Source organism: Agelaius phoeniceus, chromosome 9 (assembly GCF_051311805.1).
Source record: "Agelaius phoeniceus isolate bAgePho1 chromosome 9, bAgePho1.hap1, whole genome shotgun sequence".
Lineage (NCBI taxonomy): Eukaryota > Metazoa > Chordata > Aves > Passeriformes > Icteridae > Agelaius > Agelaius phoeniceus.
This window is the reverse complement of record NC_135273.1, coordinates 8,097,110-8,118,371: the sequence shown is the minus strand read 5'-3', so window position 1 is coordinate 8,118,371 and position 21,262 is coordinate 8,097,110. Positions and strand designations below refer to the sequence as shown.

The window sequence follows — 21,262 nt, the reverse complement described above, 5'->3', positions numbered from 1 at the left end:
GAGGGAATGATAACAAATACAGAAGGGCTATAAAACATATGAAAAAAAAAATTCAAGCCTGTTTCCTATGTCCTGTTATAGGACCAAAAACCTTAGACTCAGCAGACTATCTATTTGGGGTGGGGAAATAGGTGTGGGAGAAGGAAAAAAGAAGTTTTCCTTACAATTTACACAAGAAATTCTCTTTTACTTGAGCAGTCATCTACCAATCTAAAAGTCACTAAAGGAGAAAAAAAAATACTCTTTAAAAAACCTTGCTGAAATGTGCCCCAGAGGATTCAGCCAGTATACAAGTTAACCCACTGTATATGAATGTTTTAAAAATTACACGCACAGTTCAGGGGGCTTGGCTATACAAAATTTGTCCAGAAGAATGCATGTGCAAAATTCTGTATTTATCACTTTGACATTTCAGCCCTAAATGACATGATGCTCTCTCAATCAGATGTGTTGATGGTGGTTTTCTATTCTGGGTGCAGTGATGCTGGGCTTCTGGCCAGGTAACAGAAAGGATTAGGTTTGCTAACTCTGAAAAGCAGCATGAATGATTAGTTAAACATTATTGTTTATCTCAATCTATGGCCCTTTATTTAGCAATTCCAGTATTGTGTTCTGCTTCTCCACCCTTTGAGATATTGTGATGGTGAAACACCTCACTTGATTTTACTTATGTCTCTTGATTCTACTGAGAAATTATGAGTTACTTTTCAGCAAAATCATTGTTTTATAAGGAAAAAACCCCATCAATATTAATATGTCTTGAGATACAGTTAGTTGTTTATAGAGAACATGACACTCTGCCTTTTTGCTTCCTTTGGCAATTATACTCAATGGAAGAAAAAAACCAAAAGGGATTTATTGACCCGTGGACTTGTCTCAACAGAGGAGTCACAAATACATTTTACCCATTGGGAACTGGTAGACTAAATGTGTGCATGTTCAATTTGAAAGCTTCTATCACCAACACTACAAATGCAGGGAGGAAACCCTTCTTAAAGCCCTTCTTCTTAGTCCCCTCTCCACCTCTAGACACAACTAAGTGTGCTCACACCCATAAATGTATGCTGGCTGGTCTTGCATCAGGGACACAGATAATTTGTTCAGAGAGGACTGGACACGTTGTATAATGCACCCAGCACCAGGCAGGCAGTTACTGCCGTATCATCCTGCACGTGATGCTTTACAGATGCCTCTGTTGGCTTCTATTTCCTGGGGTACCTAATGACTCCTGCTAGTAGTAAGAAATAACTCCCCTTCACACTTCCTAGGATGGCAGCCTCACTGCCTCCAATCTGTTCAGGAAGGAATGGTACATCCACTTAGATTCCCATTAGGCCATCCCTGAGGAGCCCACTCTCCTAACGAGGCTTAAGTGCTCGGGATGCAGCTGCAAAACCACCCACAATTTATGGAAGCAGTGCCAACATCAGCAGAATGTGCATGTGCACAGAGGAAAGCAGAGCTCCTGGCTGCTTGTACCTGTCTCCCAGGGCCTCGTGGGCAGCCTGCTTGCAGCTTTACATAAAAACCCATTAAATCTGGGTTCTTTGCCTGCACAGAAATGGCTCTCACTGTTGCAGATAAGCTGTAACTACTCTTAACTCCCAAAGCAACAAGAGCACTCCAGCTCACCAACACTGTAGAAAGAACTAATTCTCACACCCTTGTCATGAAGTTGATTATGTCTGTGTGTAGGTGGGGGGATGTTAAGAGATACTGGAACAAGCTTAATGTAAAAATCAATCACTAAAGCACAGCAAAAAGGAAATTCAGAGGCTTTTTTCACTTTCATTCTCTTTGCTCCATCAGGTAGTTGTTTTCTACAGCTGAATTTGTTAGGCAAGCTGCCCTAACAGCCAGGAATAGAACTCCTTGCCCACACACAGCCCAGTATAATGCAGGTCCCTGCTGCCTTCTGAAGTGCTCACCACTGGGCTCACTGTGGGATTCACAAGCTCAGCTCACAGAATCAGGCCAAAAAACCCATAAGCAACCAACACTGAGCCTTCTGTCAACTTGTAACCAACATTGAGCCTTCTGTCAGGTTCCAGTTTAGTTGCTCTACTTCTGAGTAGACAGAGGAAAACAAGCTCAGAAGTACCTGAAACCCTTACTCCTGTTCAGGTTTTGTCAAGCTATCATACATCTTCTTGTCCAGATGTGTAGCCTTTATTTCACACATGAAACTGAAAATCATTGAAAAGCAAATACTCAACTGTCTTTCAGAACAGAACTTTCACCTGCATCCACAAAACCCTGGAAACAGTCACCAGGTACAGAAAGCATTTGATTTCAGAGACCTGCCTCAGGGAAGGAAAGAGGGAACCTGTGAAAACCAAGGTCCAAATTCTCTATGAAGGTGTGTAGATTCCTCATGGGAAGGTCTGTGAGCAAAGGAATACACATTACTTGGGAACCCTTTTACATGGAAATCTTATGGGGGCTTTGCAATATTCTTGAATGCCTCTGAAAAATTCTAGGCATGCAAGATGAAATCCTGGCTCTCAATGAGGGTTTTGTCTCTGATTTCAGAAGGGTCAGGGTTTCTTTCATTCGTGGACTTGTTTTGATTCTTTCATAGCAAAGACAGTGCTTTATTGAGACAAGACCAAATTCAATGGAGAGTCCAAATTAGATTAAATGAAGTCTAAGCTGATGAATATTACACACTCTTCTAGCTTTTTCAACATATATGTTATATCAACAAACTCTCACTCTAAGGCATCTTTAGCCCCTTTCACTCCTCCAATTTCTTTACTTTTGGCTGTTTTTATGAGGTTTAATCATTATGCTTCTTTAAGCCTTATATTGTATGAAAACACACTGAAACTGGTCTAAATGCCTTCTTTTCTGGCCTGAATATACAGAATAACACAGGTGTAATGTGTCATATGACACTTCAGTTATCATTATGCTGCTGGGAAATCATGCCCCTTTACCAAAGCAGTTGAGACATGACCTGTGTTTTCTGACTCCTAAAGGGAAAAACCCCAAAAGTTTTTGTTTTGTGAAATCTTACAAACCAACATCAAGGTCACCTTCTTGCTAAAAGTACAAGAGAGAAAGGCTGAGCCACTAAAAAGATCACATGGTGCCTCTTCTGTCACAGTGGTATGAATTTGAGCTTTCAGCAGCTTGGCTGAGTTATGACACATAAATGCTGTCCAGGCCTTCTGAAAATTGAGGATTCCTGCAACATCTTTCAGGACATATCTGACAAAAACCATACTCCCCGCCTCTGTCTGCAGCATTTGCAATCCCACTTCTCTAACAATAACTGAGAAAGATACCTGACCTACATGCCAAGGTGATTCTTTGCAATCTGACAACAATAAGCATGGATTTCCAATAGTTCTTCCCATTTATCTGTTGAAGAAGCTATTTTCTCAACAGAAAAAGAATGAAAATGCCACCTGAAAGAGTGTGAGCATTAATTTGGATTTACAGCAAAGAAATGTTGAAATTGCAAGGCCTATGAATTAACTGCATGCTGAAATGAGCAGTATAGCTATTTTTAAGGGTCCCAATCTTTTTAAGTGAGATTTTTTTTTTAAAACAGAGACATAGTAGAAAAGTGGACAGTGCAGATTATCAAAAATCATCTTAAAAAAGGAGAGAGTAAAATTAGTGATGGTGATCTGAATGCTTAAAGAGCTATGATGTTGAGATCTATTAGCATTTCTTGAAACTTCATGGCAACAACTTTCTTGCAACTGCTTTTGAATACCTTCAGTTTATGAATATCTATATTAATCAATGGTGCCAGATTGGAATCTATGTTCAATTTACTCAGCTTTGTCTTTCTGAGCTCTTGTAGGTGATATAAGCTATGACCTTCTCCCCCCAAAGAGAAGAGATGGCCCAGCCAAGTGCTCCAATAGAACTCAGAGTAAAACCCCATTCACAAAAAGCAAGAAACAAAACTAAAAGATCACTGAACTAAATGAGTCCCTTGAAGGGACACAGTGAAAGAAGAATCCTCCTCCAAATCAAACCATGGAAAGTAAAAGATTGAACAAAAGACCAGATCCTCAAATAATGTAAATCCTTGCAGTGCTACTGTCTTCAGCAGAGCCTGCTGATTTGCACTAGTTGAGGAGAGGCCTAGAGATTTCAATTTTACTATGTTGGGCCCTAATTATTGCCAAGGTGAATAACAACGATTAAGTTCCATTTTGCCATTGATCTTTATATAATCTCTTTTTTTTCTCCCTTCTTCATAGTTTTGATCACCTTGCTCTCATTCAGGCAATGCTGTAATCAAATTTTCACTGCATGTTTTAAGAATGGGGCAGTAATAATTAAATTTGACAAACTAACTAATCAAATTTTCACTGCATGTTTTAAGAATGGGGCAGTAATAATTAAATTTGATAAACTAACTGCTGAAGGGATTGTTGTGTACTGCTTTAGAAAGAAGCTAAATCCGGCACATACAGGTTCTAAGTAATAAATGACAATGTTTCTCTGTGTATTTCTACCAGGTAAAAGCTTGGTGACTCTTCAACTAGGGCCCTTAGAAATGACATATTTCCTCCAAAAAAAGGACATTATGTCTATTCTAAACGTAGTTCTGAGTGCAGCAGCACATTTCGAGGCATGCTCAGCTACACAGCCATAGGCAACCTCCCAGAGCCACGCCTTCACAGCTCTGCCAGAGCGCCAACAGGTCTCCAGCCTGGAGGGTAGTCCCTGGAGAGAGGCCTGGCTCCTTACCTTTGGCATGGGGGATGAAGTGGTGTCGGAATGGGGAGTTGGGGCGGGAGTCGTGGAGCGCGGGGCCGCTGGAGCGCGGGGGTGCCACGCGCCGCGCGCCCAGAGCCAGCAGCTCTGCGGCCACGGGGAGGCAGGGGCAGGACAGAACGGAGACAAAGAAAAGCAATAAGAGACAGGCAGGGAAGGAGGCTTCGAAGGAAGCGGGAAAAAAAAAAGGCATTGAACAATTAGGATTCTGGAAAGAAGGAAGGAGAAAAGAAAACAACAGAACGGTTAAAGACGCACCAAAGGGCCCGTAAATGTTAAGAACAAAATTACAGGAAGTGTTAGAAGAGAGGCTTAGGTTTGAACTGCATGGCTAATTTAGCATAACATCATTGGCTTAATGAGGTTCTGAGCAATGCCTTGTTACCAGAAAGTAGCCTGCTACCAGCATGCAAACATCACAAACGTTGACGCTCAATTAGTTAAGAAAACAGCTGGTTTGAAAAGTCCCTGACCAAAAAATGTCAGTCAAGAGGCATGCAAGCTGTTTTCTATTGTTTTAAGACATTCCAAAAATGCTGCCAACATCAGCTAGGGCACCATGGGAGGAAAAGGCTGCAAACTTTTTCAGAACTTGTAGCACTTGATTTTTGAAGAACCTTATCCTGACAACGTCAGTACAGCAGTTCACTTCTCTCTCAAGGGCTAGCTGGGAGCAAAAGAGAAGTGATCTGGGGCCACTGGGTGTATTCAGAGAGAAATTATTCTTGCAAAATAACATGGTGAAAAGAATTGCTATTAGGAGGAAAAAAACATATATGTTTGTGCTATTATTCAATAAATAATTATTCATTGAATAATAGCACAAACATATATGTAGGAAAATTATTCAAGTAGCTTTAATTACTGTAGGAAAATTATTCAAGTAGCTTTAACAATTACCCCAAAACATGGTAGGAAACATCAAATGACAAAATATACAGAATTACTTCTGTGTCATATGAGGATCAGTAACAGGTGAGCCCAAGATGAGATCATCTGAACATAGATAAGTTTGAACAAATATCTCTCCAGAAAATCCTTCAGGCTGTGGACTTTGGAAGATTCTACATTGGATCACAAGTCTGGCTTGAGCCCATCTGCCCATCACAAGAGTTACATAAACAAAGATTGCTTCTGGGGAAGGCCTTTGACTGAACACAGACAGTAAAACTCAATCACAGTCAAGTCTGGAATAGGACCTGGATTTGTTCATATCCCTGAGACAACAGATAAAAATGGAAAAATCCCCTCAGACATGGAGAACCAAGGGACAGAAGTTTGCAGCTTTTTCACGTTTTCAAGTCTCTTTCAGTTTCAGTTGTAACGTCATCTTAAAACACAGTCATGTTGTCAGCACTAAGTATCAGACACAATTTGCTTCTGTCCCACCTCCCTTGGGTCCCTTAAATAAGGCATTCACTGACAGATACAATTGGCTGCTTTCAGCCCACCCCCACTAGGAAATGGCTACAGCATTCAAGTTCCACAGTGGTGGCTCTATTATCAATCTTTAATTTTAAAAATGCAGCTCCTATTGCATATGGGCTTTTGGCATCCCAACTGTTCAGCTGTAATCACCAAGGAAGATGAAACCATGCAATTGTATAAATTAATTTAAAAACAGATCACAAAGATTTAATTCATTACCATACACAATAAAATCAGTCTTGAAAAGTTTTCAATGAGTAGCATTTAGCCATACATTTTTATGCATTTTGGGTGTGGATGAATAGTTCATTTTCATATCTTGCTTTTAGATACACAACCAGTAATTTTGAAGGCACTGGGAACCTGAATGACCTGTACATTTTCTTTACTGCACTGCTAAACCAGAAAATAAAGTATGTTTTCAAGTGTTCCCAGGCAATTGCCTACAGCTTTAATTAAAAAGATACTTTCTGAGTCCATGTCTTATAAAATGACAAGCAATTTGGAACATATGGGTGTTTTGCTTCTGAATATGAGATTCTATGGCTGCACCAAGCTTTAAAGGAATTTTTTACAAGGGAATAAACCTAAATTACTAACTTCTGTGCAGTCAAGCCATAATTTTTGTTTCCAATACGTGATACTTTTCCCAAACTCCAGAATGAACTTTGCCATTCACTGCTGCAAATTTTTGCTTGCTTTCAGAAACATACAAATATTTTTAAAAGAACTGATTGGAAACAAAACTAGAAGATGCATATTTATGATGCAAGAAACAGTCAGCCTAGTGCAAAAGACTATGTCAATCCAGAACAAAAAACCAGGTAGAAAACGAGACATTAAAATACACAACAATTTTTCAATCCGAAACTTCCACTTCTAAGAGAAAGAAGTGCTTCACTGCACCACTGAGTGGCATAATAAAGAAACCATATCTTTGCATGGATCTGCAATGCAGTTGGCCTTACCAGGTCTGTGGAAGTGCTGGGGGGAACGTGACATGGTGGGGGTGTAGCTGTGGCGGCTGTACACGGGAGAGTTAATGGAGCCCTGGCTGGTAGACCTGTGAATCATGCGGTCCCGAACGTCCTGGTAGCCCTGCAGGACAGAGGCAGCCGCTGGTAAATGGAAATGCACACAACACATTTTCAGCAGCACTTAAGTTCTGTGGATCTGAAGGCATCAGCAGAAGCGACTGAAATAGCAACATCCCTTAAGCTTTCAACCGACTCCATTAGCACTGCTCTACCAGGATCTGCTCCAACCCATTTTTATAGTCAGAATTCAGTCGTGGAAGGTTCCAACTCCACTTGTGATTTCTATTAAGCTCTGTAACAATCCTAGATTTGCCCACATTCCCCGACTCTACAAGGGAAGCTGCATCCAGAGCATGTGTGTCCTGCAGTGTCCTGCACAAGACACATCAACTGGCCATCAGCAAGCTAATGGAGCTTTGAGACCAGCAAGAATTCAATAGCTGCAGCAGAGAGCTCTCTGTGGCTAAAGTGACCATGTGTCACCAGCTGTATCAGCAGGTATTTTTATCCAAATCAGATTCCCCATGCATCTGAAAACATGACATCTTGTACAGCAAAATTCAGTTTACTTGGTTTCCTGGAGGTACAAAAGCCAATAAAAGAAACAAACAAACAAAAAAAACCCTCAAAACAAATGACATCCTCACCCACCCACCCCTCCTTGAAGCAAACTAAACCAGGACAAAAGGGAAAGGACCGATAATGCATGAAGATTTACAAGAAATTTTGCAGTCCCTTAATTTTTAACTAGTAGCAATAAGTACAACTTTGATGTTGCAAATAAGCAACAGGATAATGCAATGATAATGATTCTGCAGGGGCATCAATTGTATCCTGACAAATGACTTCCCAACTCTTCCAAATTATTATGATGTTCAAACTAACTCCTCTGACAAAGCAAAACCAAACCAGACCATAGTTATGTTTTCTTCAAGAAAAAACTGCAAATGTTTCAGCAGCAAACATGGGTTGTTATTTGGATGCTTAGAGCAGCATTTTATCTGCTGTAAATCCTGCAGCTCTCAAGACCTGAATCTGCCTGTGCCACGAGGAGCAGGAATGCACCAGAAGTGACACCTGCTGGACAAAGGGCTCTGCTTTAGTGGGAGGAGTGGCAGCTCCACTTCTTGTACAATAAGAGCTTCATGTTTCCTTCTTAGAAATAATTTTTGTTAAGTTTCAACATTGAGAAAACATGCCTGTGTGGCAAACACAGACGGATCTGACTGACAACAAACCAAACACCTGCACTGGCTCGAGGGAATAATTCTAATCACAGAAGGACACTGGCCCCAAAGGTTCCACCAAACTTACTTCTGCAGAAGGGGTGGGTGATAAAGTCCTTGGAGACTGCAAAGACATAAAAAAATAAGGTTATGAAACATCATTGCATATGGTGGGCCAGAAAATGGTAATCTAAACATTGCTGCAGGTACTCTGACATATGACAGTGTAAAGTGGCAATACAGAAATTATTGAGACCCTTCCAGCACTGGAACCTGCTTTTTCCACATGGCTCAGGGACTGGTCCATAAATCACTGATGTTTAATGTTTCTGGGAGAATCTTTTTAGGCGTGATTAATTCAGTCAAGTACCATGCAAGATCATCTTAGCCATCTAATCATTGTGGTAATTAAAACATAGCTGTAAAGATCAAAATCAGAAAGAGTTATTAATTTAACAACCATGCCTGTCATGAAGAAATCTTTAAAATGGAAATCGAAAATAAATAAACTTAACTCAGAGCTTTGCATGGAAAATGAAAACTCAGAATATCTTTTAGGATGAAGCATGTTTTCCCTCCAACACACACACTCTGGCAAAAATGTGCTTCTCCCCAAGGCCTTACATTTCATACCCATTCAAAGGAGCACGTAGTTGTCATCAACATTTCTTTGATATGACCTCCTTTGAATCTCTGTGTTGCTCCATGGTTACGTAAGGAGAACAGACAGGAATTACAAGCATGTGTATTGAAAGAACTGCACAAAGGCCAGTGGGCAGAAATATGCACAATATTATGAAAAGTTTCTGTAACACACAGGGAAACTGAGGCAAGAAATGCCTTTAGAAGAAACATATGATTATGCATATGCTGCTGGTACAAACAAGAATAAAGGCTATGTGTAATTACCAGTTATGTGCTCTTCAACCACCAGGCAATGTGAAGCCGGGAGATCAGGATTTCATTATTTCCTTTGTGCACAAAACTTCAATATTATTTGTCATAGTAAACTGGGCAAGAGATTATGCTTTTAAATAAGACCACAATTATAGAATGATATAGCTATTAAGATAATATCTCAGAAGCAAAACAGCTGATTCTGGTCCAACTACTACACTAATGTACAACAGCAGTAGTGTAAAATGTATGCAGAGTTTCTGGTAATAAATATCCAGCTGGTAGATATCCATAAACTTTGGATTGAGAGACCATTCACTCTCATGGAGCTAGTGACACTGGGAATGCCAAGTATCCAAACAAAGGAGCAACGTTTGTTATTGGATACAGGACATCTCATTTTCAGCAAATTTCCATAAAGCTGTTAGAAACTGTTTTTGCTACTTTCCATCAAAGTCTTGAAAATATTTTATATTCATATTTTCCTAATTCCTATCATCTAACAGCAGCAGCTGTAAAAACTTTGCTCCACCTTCCTCCTTGCTTTGGAAAAACATCCTCTACAAAAACTGAGAGATAACCTAAAACTTTCAATATGAATGAAAAAAGCACATGTTGTGAGGTGCATTCTCACATTTTTCTCCTAGCAATTCATGTGTTACTCTAAATAAATGAATTTCTATCATCTGCTAGGGTTACCTGGATGCTGAGGTAATGGCTACAGTAAAAAGTAGTCACAGGAATCTAAGACTGGGAAGGCAGCCCAGAAAGTGGCATGCTGAATACAGGTATTTTTCCTTTCATGTATTTTTACTCCATCACTAGCTGATGTTGTCTCATGGCTTTTTGGGAAACGGAAGCTCACTCTGCAACCAAGTTGCTGTTTCATCATGCACAGGTGAACTGTCAGATCTCAAACTTGGAGGCTGCCAAGGAATGTTTGTTTCTCCAGGTCTTTCAAAACCTGGTCTATCACAGAAGGCCACACTGTGATCAGTTTGAAACACACTGTACAGGTGAGTGAGAAAAGCAGCTCCATCCCAGAACAGCAGGCCAGTGGAAATACAGTGATGGCTCCAGAAAAGGAAGAAGGGGAAAGAGAAGGGGAAGAGAAATAGGACTTGTTCTGACCAAACTTATATAAAAATTTCTACGGCAACAGTCCCAATTCTCTATTCCTTTGTGATCTCAGAGTCTCCTCTAATACCTGAAGCCTCACGAGTCATTTTGTTGTCTGGGAAATTTCTGCCAACTTTTACAGGTGTCATTCTGCATGTCACACTGATCTATTTTAGCTGTCTTTTAACTGAACTACAGGTGGGATTCCTGCTCCATTTGGAAGCATCTATCATGTTAGAAAAAATCCTTTTTTTCATTTCATGTCTGCTTGTTTAGTGAAAGGTGTTTCAGAGCATTTAGTGCTTTCAACAAACAGAATACTTGAAATAAAGGACATAAAGTGCTGCTTCTCAATATATACGCAACAAAAGCGGGAGCTGACAACAGCCTCAGTGCTCACCAGGCTGCTACTTGCAAGGCAGGAGTGACAGGTCCCGAAGAACCTGAATACCTGGCAGTTTCTGGGAACTTTAATTAATTAATTTAATGAAACAATTAATTTCCGATCTGGTTTGTGTTTCCGAGGGCGATGACAGGCGGAGCCAGCCCGCGCTCCCCGCGAGAGGGCGCCGGGACAGCGCGGGATGAGGGAGGGAGGGAGTGAGTGAGGGAGTGAGGGAGGGCTGGAGGCCGGGAACCCGCCCGGCCCGGCCCGGCCTTTCCCTGCTCTGCTCTGCTCGGCCCTGCCCCAGGAGCACAGCCCCAGCCGGCCCTGCTCACTGCCACGCTGTTTTCTCGCTTTCTGTGCCCAAAATCTATCGTTTGCTGGCAGCCTATTCCCTAGAATTACGGTTTGTGTCCATCTCAGTGCATCTTCACTTGTACAGCCAAAAATCTCTCGTTTCTGAGACTGCTGATTTTTTTTTTTCCTTTTTAAATCATGGTGAGGTGTCACAGACATATTTTCTGAAAAATCCTTTGCTAGGATTTTTCTCTTGAGAAGCTGAGAGGCCTCAGAAACGCAATGTAAACAATAATTATCTGCAGCTGTGGAATGTGGCAGGTGCATCTTTGATTGGTCTCATGTGGATTGTTTTTAATTAATGGCCAAGCACAGGTCCAGCTGTGTTGGGACCCTGGTCAGTCACAAAAGTAATTTCTTTCTAGCTTTCTGATGTCTCTCTTTCTTTAGTATAGTTCTAATGTATCATTTTCTTTTAATATAATATATATCATAAAATAATAAATCAGCCTTCTGAAACATGCAGTCAAGATTCTCATCTCTTCCCTCGTCCTGGGGACCCGCAAACACCACCACAGTGAGGGGCATTTCTCGTTCTTCATGCATAAACAGAGGGTCCCCTTTTATTAAACACCACCACATCCACACCCTTTGCAAAGAGAATGCAGGATAAATCACTGCACAACTGAAACATGTCGCCTTCTTTGCTTTTTAAAGATGATGGGGACTGATATACGTTGTACCAAGACTGCTGTCACTCGATTACCACAACACAAACACAGGGTAAGGGATCACTCCACCCCAATGGGCTTGTGTTCTCATTAGGGCAAGGGAAGGGATGAGAAACAGATACAAAGAGGTGAGGTAACTTGCCCAAGGTGACAGAAGTCAGCAGCGGCATTGGGTGAAGACCCAAGGTCTTCTGAAAAGAAGGTGAGAGCTCCTTTTGTTTCCAGAACAAATTTCTGTACTCACTAGAAATTAACTGAATTTAATGCTGGTGAAAATATGGTGTAAGAAAACCCCAAGGGCTTTTGCTTATTCTCAGAACAAGCATAAAAGCAGACAACTTACACCATAGTGCTTTATCAGCTTCCAACATACTGCTTTGTCAGTAAGAAGCTCCCCTTTAAGGATTAACATGCAGTTCCCCTTCTCTGGTGAGATTCATTCCCCCCATGTGACTAACAAGAGACGTGTTTGTAGCAGGTTTTGTGGAACGGGTCAGGCCTGTTGGAACTGGTCAGAGGTCACCAATGCGTCTCACTGTGGTTTTGAACCAGATGCCAGCTGGATTCACTACCAACATAAATTGGAGGGGAGAAATTCTGTAATGTTCTGACCTGTTAATCTCTTATTTCATTCCTGAGCTGAATTTCCAATTCATGATTTGAAAAACTAGCTCTATAAAACATTTAAGAACAAAGGAGAAAAACTGATGTAGTTCTGACCTGCTGGTGGGCAGAACACTGATAAGAAAACAGATCATTAGTCACACTGAGCTGGTGATCTACAGACCACTGGTGCCTGAATGATTTACTGTAATTCTTTCTTCAACTTATCTTCATACTCAATTCAGTTACAGTCAGTAAGGTCACTGAGATTGCAGCAGTAAATCCATTTCCATGTCCATTTAGATTTGCTTTCAGGAAGTCTGATTCACAGACAGATGGTATTACATCACGAAGCCTGCTCCACAGACTGCACTGGAATAATGTAAATAGTATTTGCAGCTATGGAAATTCACCTGAGAAAACTGGGGACCACCAATCTGAAAGACACCTTCACATACAAGTTTAGAAGAATAAATGACATAGCTTTTTCTTATTGCTGTGTGATACAAGAACCCTTAATAAATGTCAGCAGGTCAAAACGTGAAGAAGGTATTTGTATAACACAATTAACCTGCTTTCCCAGGTGGAAGAGCACTTCATCCTGACACAATTTTATCCAGTATGTCTGGCAAAGTGCTCTGGTGATATATATTTCTGTGAGATAAGTATCCTGCTCTCCTAGTCCATAGAATATCATGGTATTCCTCCTATCCTCCTGTGAATATTGGTGCTCCACAGCACAACAGCACACTGGCTTTTGCCCCACATGCCTTGCCATTCCCAAAGATTAGATACCCATGGGAGTTATGAGGAGGCACAACAGCACACTGGCTTTTGCCCCACGTGCCTTGCCATTCCCAAAGATTAGATACCCCTGGGAGTTATGAGGAGGCACAACAGCACACTGGCTTTTGCCCCACGTGCCTTGCCATTCCCAAAGATTAGATATCCATGGGAGTCATGAGGAGGCACACAGGGACAGCGTGCAGAGCTGCCCCGTGCTGATGTGGGTGTGTCTAACCCTGCAGCCCCACACGTGAGGCAGCACCGTGAGCGCTCCCCGTACCCCAGATGAGACAGACACAAAGCAGTGTGAGCAGCAGCAGCCACCTCCAGCAGTGCCCATGGGAAGCAAAGCAGGCTCTGGATGCAGTGCACAGCAGAATGAGGTGCTGGTAATGGGTCATTACCTCTCCAAGACTCTGTCTCTCCTGTCTGTCCTCGTAGGCGGAGGTGTAGAATGGCTCATAAGTAATTAGGTCTGGACGTTCAATGTCATAAATGGCCTTGACTTTGGGAATGGCTGCTAAATCCTTGTAATCAAGGATTTCATTGTCTACTTTTGCCTAAAGGTCAAAGACAGAAGATAAATTAACTTACACAAATACACTGGCAATTTCTGTTTTACACAATTCATGATTTTGTGTATTTGTTGTCACACTGTTGCTATGGAAACCCCTTTTTGGCACCCTACATCTGGAGTGAATGCTTCTTGTTCTTCTCCAGCAGGCCTCCTCTGCAGCAGCTCACAGTGTTTTCTCTTCTCTTAGGGAAGAAAGAACATGGCACATATAGATCTAGTTACAAAAGTTTTTTTATCCCCAGTAGTGAGCTGGAAACTTCAGCTCTGCCCATGACTCATTTTGTGGCCTCAGGCAAGTATTTTCACCTTTCTGCTCTTGTTTTCCCATATGCAAAATGGGTGATAACATCAATTTAGTTTGCAGATTACAGAGATTACAAAAGGATTTCATGCTGAAGACCACAGACAGATACTCAATTTATAACTGTGCACACAAGAGGAAACAGAACTTATTGGAAGGAAATAAAAAGACAAGGAGACTGTCAGGACTGGGTATCCAAACTACCAGATAAAATAATTACATTGCATTCATCACTCATCCTATGCCCAAGCTTCTGACTAAAGCATCCACTCCTTACCAACCACATAGTGCAGGCATGGACTATTTTTTTTTTTTTCACTAAGACTGCAAGGAGATCTTGACTAGTTAAAAAAGTAGAAGTAGGACATAAATTCCCAAGTCAGCTGCACCCATTACAGGGAGACAGAAAGAGGCCTTACATTTAGTTTAGATAACTAATATATTTCTTTACTTACAGAAAGACTTTAAATAAATCATCATTTTTATCTACCTTAGAGAAATACATTTATGACTAAAACTGAAATATATTCAAATTGTTTTTCAACACTTTTAAAAGATACTTTATTCATGGTAGACTGCATGAGGAAACTCACATTCACTTCTGCTCTTTCTCAGTCCTAGCACCTAGTAATTAGAGATTAATATGCATTTCACAAGCTCTTTAACAACCACTGGTCTTGGTGGTTCTTTAGCAATGCCTTAAACTAGAAACAAAACCTTTCTTACTAGAGAAGCAAGGTTTAAAATATTTGGGACATTCACTCTCTACAAACAGACTCAAATCTGTTTAGCTTTTAATTACCAGATATTAAAAAATACCTTAAACCATTTTAATCCTTAAAATATTTAGGTATATCAATATATGTTATTTCTCTAAGATTTTTACCAGTTTGTTAATGAGGTGAAAATATGTCTGGATACTCTTAATCCAATATAAATTATTACAGATACTTTTGTAGACCTTGATCTAGGCTGCCATGTTGCTCCACAGACAGTGATTTTGAGCAACAATTTATTTTCATAAGCAACAGATTATGAAGTTGATATTACCCACATAATGGCAGTTCTCCAGGACATGCTTTGTCTTTTGATATATGCAGTGTAAACACTTTTCATATATCAGCTTATTTTTGTGGTTGTTGAAATGCATAGAACTAGAGTTTAACTCAGGACGTGAGATTTTTAATTTTGGACCTTGTTTTCTGCATTATTATAAATGTAACTGCCTAATTTCTGGATTTTACCCTACATTTTCATCTTTATAATCTCAAGGTTATTGATAAAATCAGTGATTTAGCATTCTGCTTAATAGCATTTTTTTCCCTAAATTAAAACCACCTTTCCTTTCACAACTGAAAAATCTAATTTCTGACCTGGAAGGTGTTGGATCAGATTGGTTTCTTTCAGTGTAGTTGACCCTGCTCCCTACATGTCCCGGGTGCAGAGAGCAGACCTCTCAAAAATTGTGTATCAAAGTGCACAGATCTCCTCACAAAATCCTTACAAAGTCAAATGACCCCTCTGCCCTCTATCCCTCTTCACACCACAAAGTGACATCCAAAGATTTACTGTACCTTTCCAAGAGAAATGTGACCTGGAAAAGGCCTACCCTGCTCTTGAAACCCTGCAGCTATAAAGGCTACATGGTGAAGGTTTTAACAATTTAAGCACTAAAATAAAGCATCAGTATAAAAGTGATTTATTTCAGCATGAGTAGCTCATGTGCAAGCAAAGGCTCAGCAGCTTATTCATCAGCAGGAATACTTACATAGATAGTGTGGCCTGGAGAGCCAGGTATACTGGAACCTGGTCTGGAATAAATGCTTTCTGATGATGTTCTTGTAGGCTGAAAAACAAAAGGGAACTTTTGAGAGCAATCTGAAGCCATTAATGTTGGCAACTTTGAGTGAAGAAATCTGCATATATCTTGAAAATAACCGAATTTAAGAAAAATGTCAACACAAATGCAAGCATTCTGGCAAATTCCACAATCTTGTGAGGCAAGTGGGGTTTGGTTTTATTTTTTTTTGGGTAGGGGAAGGAGTGGTGTGAGAGGGGAAGAGGTTTTCTAAATCATACAGTGTAAAAGACCAGACTGACAACAATAATGAACAAAATCAAACAACACCTGCAGAGACACTGTAGGAGCCATACAAAGAACCATCCAGGACAGTCCTGCTGGTCATTTTAGCAACAGGTTAGTTCACAAACCACTGCAGGGATCAGCAGTCCAGCAGACAAAACTGTTGTGAGGGGCACAGCACACATGTAATCTCTTTCCAGCTGTTCAATCCCTGGACTTCCATTAGGAATGACATCAGCAGAACTGAATTCAGTCTTCCTAAGTAAAAGGACCTGAAGTCCTTTGCTTGGAGCTGTTCCCTACATCTGCAGCACAACCAAGATGCAGCAGGGAAGTCAAATGTTGGTTGCAGTGTCATGATTCCCCATACTGCAAAAGTCATGATGTTTAAAGACAATGTCCTGCAAACTGAAACTCATGGGAACACTCTCATCCCTACAGAGCCAGTGTTGCTATATTTAGTAGATTTTCCAACACTTTTTCAGGACTGAACAGACACTGATGCCCTGGGGGAAGTTCTGTGAAAGGAGAGAAAACAACTGATGACCTGTGGGGATCCTGAAAACCTGATGCATTTGCAAAGTATTCTATTTGATCAAAAGTCTCCCTGGTTACTGTGATGATTACTCCTAAACTTGGCACACAGCACTTACACAAAGGCAGTCAAGTCAACCACATCCCAACTAAAACTGAGAAACCATCAACAATTTTTGCTCCCTAACATGACTGCGAAGAACCAAATCCCATCACAAAACTTTGTGTCAGCACAAGACTCTGATGACACCAGTGCAGTGGGATACCTTAAAGTCACTTAAAATTAAATCCTGGAAAACAGTCCTTATCTCATCAGCTTGGGAAAACAGTCCTTATCTCATCAGCTTGTGACATTAGGCCTTCTGGACTAAGGGACCTTCAGGCACACCTGAAGAGAAACAAGGCTTGACAGCCTGGCTCATTGTTTCATAGGAAATATTGGATGAACACAAAAAGGCTACTGGATCTATCTTACCTCTCAGCATACATTTCCTGAAGGAACGTTCAACTGACCCCAGAGACTTTCTACTTTTAATTTCAAAGCCAGAGAAGCTATTGGAACCATCTGTATACAAAGTGCTGAAGACTAGTCATGGATTATACAGCAGGCTTTCTCTGACTTCATTTCTGAAAATTAAGTCACCACATTCTGGGAGAGTTAGAGAAACAAAAGGCTTTGAATATGTTCCACCAAAAAACCTAAGATTCAGATCAAACAGAGAGCAGATGTATCTGTGGACCGACAAAGTCACAAATCCTCTCCAGAGCATGTTCGAGAACACTTTCTCAGCTGGACCTTTACACGTTTCTTTTCTTTTCTCTCTGAGGCTGAAAATTCCTACATCTCAAAAGGGAACAGAATTTTCTCATCTGCCCTTAAGCTCCTCCCAAACCAATAAACCCAACAACAAGCACTTGTTTCATGGAAATGTTACAAGAATTGAGCTGGAAAATCTGGTTGCTGTTGAGAAACACTTTATTCCCCCTTCCATTCTTCCATTTCACTCTGTTTGAGTGGAACACATGTAACATGTTGCTGCAGTTACTATGGAAAACAATTGTTTTCATTACAACATAGGGAACAGTATTAAGTACTTGAGGTACTTTTAGGGGTGTCTCTGTTACCTTTGGCTTTTGGCAGACATACTTTGAGTGTTTTGTCTGCTCAGTTTTCCCTGTTGTAGGAAAACAAGTGTTAGAGGCAGTTATGGCTTATTCCCATTTGGCAGGCCCTTTGGATCTTTTATAATTGCCTCAAAAACAAGAAATTCTCAGTCCTCACTGCAGCTCCTTAGTTCCATCTCTTAGTGTCACTGCTAAAAACCTTTTTGTTTACGGGAAATTCTCTTGCGTTTATCACTTCAGTGAATTTACTAAATAAAGTTAGACACTTTCAATAGATCCAGCCATATCCTGATAATAAATTTCTTAGGTGCTCTTAACCCTGGAGTACAAGAGGAATTGTCAGATGGACTGGCAAGTTGTAGCACCTGTTCTTCATTTCCTCACTGTGTTTCTGTTCCAAGATCCTCTTCACCATCCCATTAACAAGGCCATGAGCCAGGAATGACACCCTTTAAACCAGTTTTCTATTTTCTGTGATTCTTTCTGTGTACATCAATTTTAACTTCCGCCTATTGCAAAGCTCCCCACTGCCTGATCAGGACACCCTGCTGCCAGCCATGGCCTGAGCACACTCTGCTCCTGTCCTGAGGAGCTGAATCCAAGCAGATCTGCAACTCTGAGCTCCTCCAGCAGCTTCCAGACTTGTTCCTTGCTTATTTCTAAACATACCCTTGAAGACAGTGCATGAAAAAGGACTCGTACCTCTACTCTCACCTCTCCTGCCTCACTTTGCCCTATTTCTTATTTTGAGTTACACAGGCTGTTTCCATCACAGATGGCTCTTTCCTACCCTGCTTCTTCCCATATGGTCTTGAATCCTTCACAGCTTTGCACTTCCCCCTAAAGACAATTGCATTGCACTTAAAAACAATTATGCTGCTTGCTTTAACAAACATACACCAAAGATTCCTTGATATAAGCTGCTCCTCTGGCACACTTTTAGTTGCTATGGTTGGCCCCTCTCCTAAGAGGCTCATAAAAGCCCCTGTTGGAAAATCTGTGACCTGATGTGGCTTTTATTAGACTGAATCTTTTATTAGACTGAATTTATTAGACTTTGATCCCTGACCCCATGTAACACCATTGTGACTCTGTGTCTTACAAGAGACACTCTGGAGGTCAAGTTCTCTATTGATGTAACTGCTCTGGGGTGTGAATTCCATCCTGGAGGGGAGCTGATCAGAGCTCAGCTAAAACAGGAATGGGGCTGGCCCTGATGTAACCTTTAACGATGGAGATTTGGAGATAACACGAGTGCATCTCTTTCACACGTAATTCAAAGAAAACAGGGGAAGAAAAAGGACACAATCTTTAATGTGAATGCAATAATTTAGAGGTATTTACTTCCACCACAATAGTCCTATGACACTTGTTCTACACTCCCAGCAACCAAACAAGTTAAGCTGCCTTACTTCTTCTACAAAGAGATATGAAACATTTTTATATGATTGTTCTTTTCCTTGAAGGATTCAAATACAGCCTTTTATAAAGCCACCTTTGTGTAGAGAAATTGAAAGGAAATTTCTATGAAGAGCTAATCTTCTTTTTCTTTTCTGGTGATACATGGCTTCTCCACATTTTCTGAGAGTAGGAGAGTCATCTTTTTTTTCCTTTCCTCTTCCACACAAATGGACGTAACAGTAGTAAATATATCAATATAGGATGTCTGTACCAAATACAGAAAGTCTATGAAGTATATGAAAAAAAATTTTTAAAAATTAAGTCAAGAAAAATTCATGCATGTCATTAAAGGAGCCAAAAGAAAAAACAGATCACAAAGCATCTAATGTATTTGCAAAATTTCTCAGTATTTCCCACTTTATCAGAGACTTCTTATTTTTGTTTTTGTTCTTCATTCCATGCATTTACCTTCAACACAAAAGTTCCTTACCAGTTTCATTTGCAGACTGATAGAGAGAATACCAACTGCCATGCTCATCCTCTAAGGTTCACCGTGAATTGAGTGCTCAATTATCAGGTCACCCATGCAGATGCCCCAAACTGATTAACTTGATATTTCAGTATTAGACTACAAAGCTTAAGATGTTCATCTGCATTTACCCCTGTTTGCTATGTCATCATGCACAGTACATCATCTAAATAAATAACTTCTTAAAAAAAAAAAAATCCCCACTAGAGCCATTCACATCATCCAGGTGCTGCTACAATGTGGTGGCTCTGGCATTCTCAAGTACAGATGTTCAGCATCATGCTCTGTAAAGACTTACAGGTGCAGGCAACCAGATCAAAACTGATCCCAAGAACATCTGGCCAAAGGGATGCACTATGCTTTTACAAAGGCATCGTCACCATTTACAGTACCTGCCTTAATTTTTTGATAGAGTTCATTATGCAAGGCGGTGATAATAGCTGCAGAAGAATGAATATGTTTTCACTTAATAACATTTAACATTACAGCTTAAGCAAATTCTCTAAACCTCAGAAACTACTTCAAGTAAAGCATATTTTAAATAAATAGAAGATTAGGATGGAATTTCTTGTCCTGAGCAGACTTAGCAACAGTAAGGGATTTGACTTTCTCAGTACAACACTTTTTACACTGACTACCTGCTCTGTCAATTGCAAGATTTTACAGTTGATTAGGATTTGGAACCAGGGCTCATAAAATATGGATTTCCTATGGATTTCTGTAATTTTCAATGGCTGTGCAAGACCAACAAAGTCCCTCAATGACAGCATTCTTTGTGCCTCTCTGCTGGTTTAACTGTACCCTTCTTCTTACAAGAGTTTCCTTCAAATGCATGCATTCTTTATTTCTCTACACTAAATATGCATCAAGACAAAACTAGTGAACAGGTTTAGTTCAAACTCACACAGACACAGATATTAATAGGTTATGACTAATTTTTCTTTCCTTTCTGGACATAAAGGCCAGAAGGGAGAATGAATTTTCAGCATGTAATCACTGAAGGTATGTTGGTACCAAAAAAATTTCTACAATACTACTCATGCAAACTCAGCCTTCATCAAGAGTAAGTTAAGTGGGAAGAACAAGAAAATAAAGTTGGAAGTCCAAAACATACTGAATTCAACACAAGCTTTCAGAGAATTCAGTGGATTTCACCCTACCATTTTCTAAATAAAATTTTTATGCAGATTCAAGCCTTTAGCCCACTTTTATAACAACGGCACTGACAGTACATTTGTGTCTACTCTGTAGAAAAAGACTTGAAGCCAAAATCTGCCTTGAGTTACATTTTGTAGAATCACCATGTAAATCTAAACAGAATTTAATACTGACCAAATTTACACAAGAGGATATTCATCTGATCCTAAGTTATTTGTATCCTACACAGTCTACAAAGCAAGAAGGAAAACACACCTGTATTTTAACATGGGCTGCTCCTATTTTGCCTTCCATATTTTTCT

General features: G+C 40.3%; 1 protein-coding gene across 7 annotated transcripts in view; it reads right to left on the bottom strand.

The window, feature by feature from the left end:
* Positions 1–21,262, bottom strand: part of ABLIM1 (actin binding LIM protein 1) — a 190,751-nt gene that overhangs the window by 22,154 nt on the left and 147,335 nt on the right. For 6 of the 7 annotated variants that reach the window (XM_077182837.1, XM_077182839.1, XM_077182842.1 and 3 more), the window contains exons 10-13: positions 15,899–15,976; positions 13,657–13,812; positions 8,523–8,558; positions 7,140–7,269 (exon numbers count right to left, since the gene is read on the bottom strand). In XM_077182837.1, the coding sequence (XP_077038952.1) occupies positions 7,140–7,269; positions 8,523–8,558; positions 13,657–13,812; positions 15,899–15,976 (400 nt within the window). The remainder of the gene's footprint in view (positions 1–7,139; positions 7,270–8,522; positions 8,559–13,656; positions 13,813–15,898; positions 15,977–21,262) is intronic. The other variant, XM_077182840.1, reaches the window with a different exon arrangement.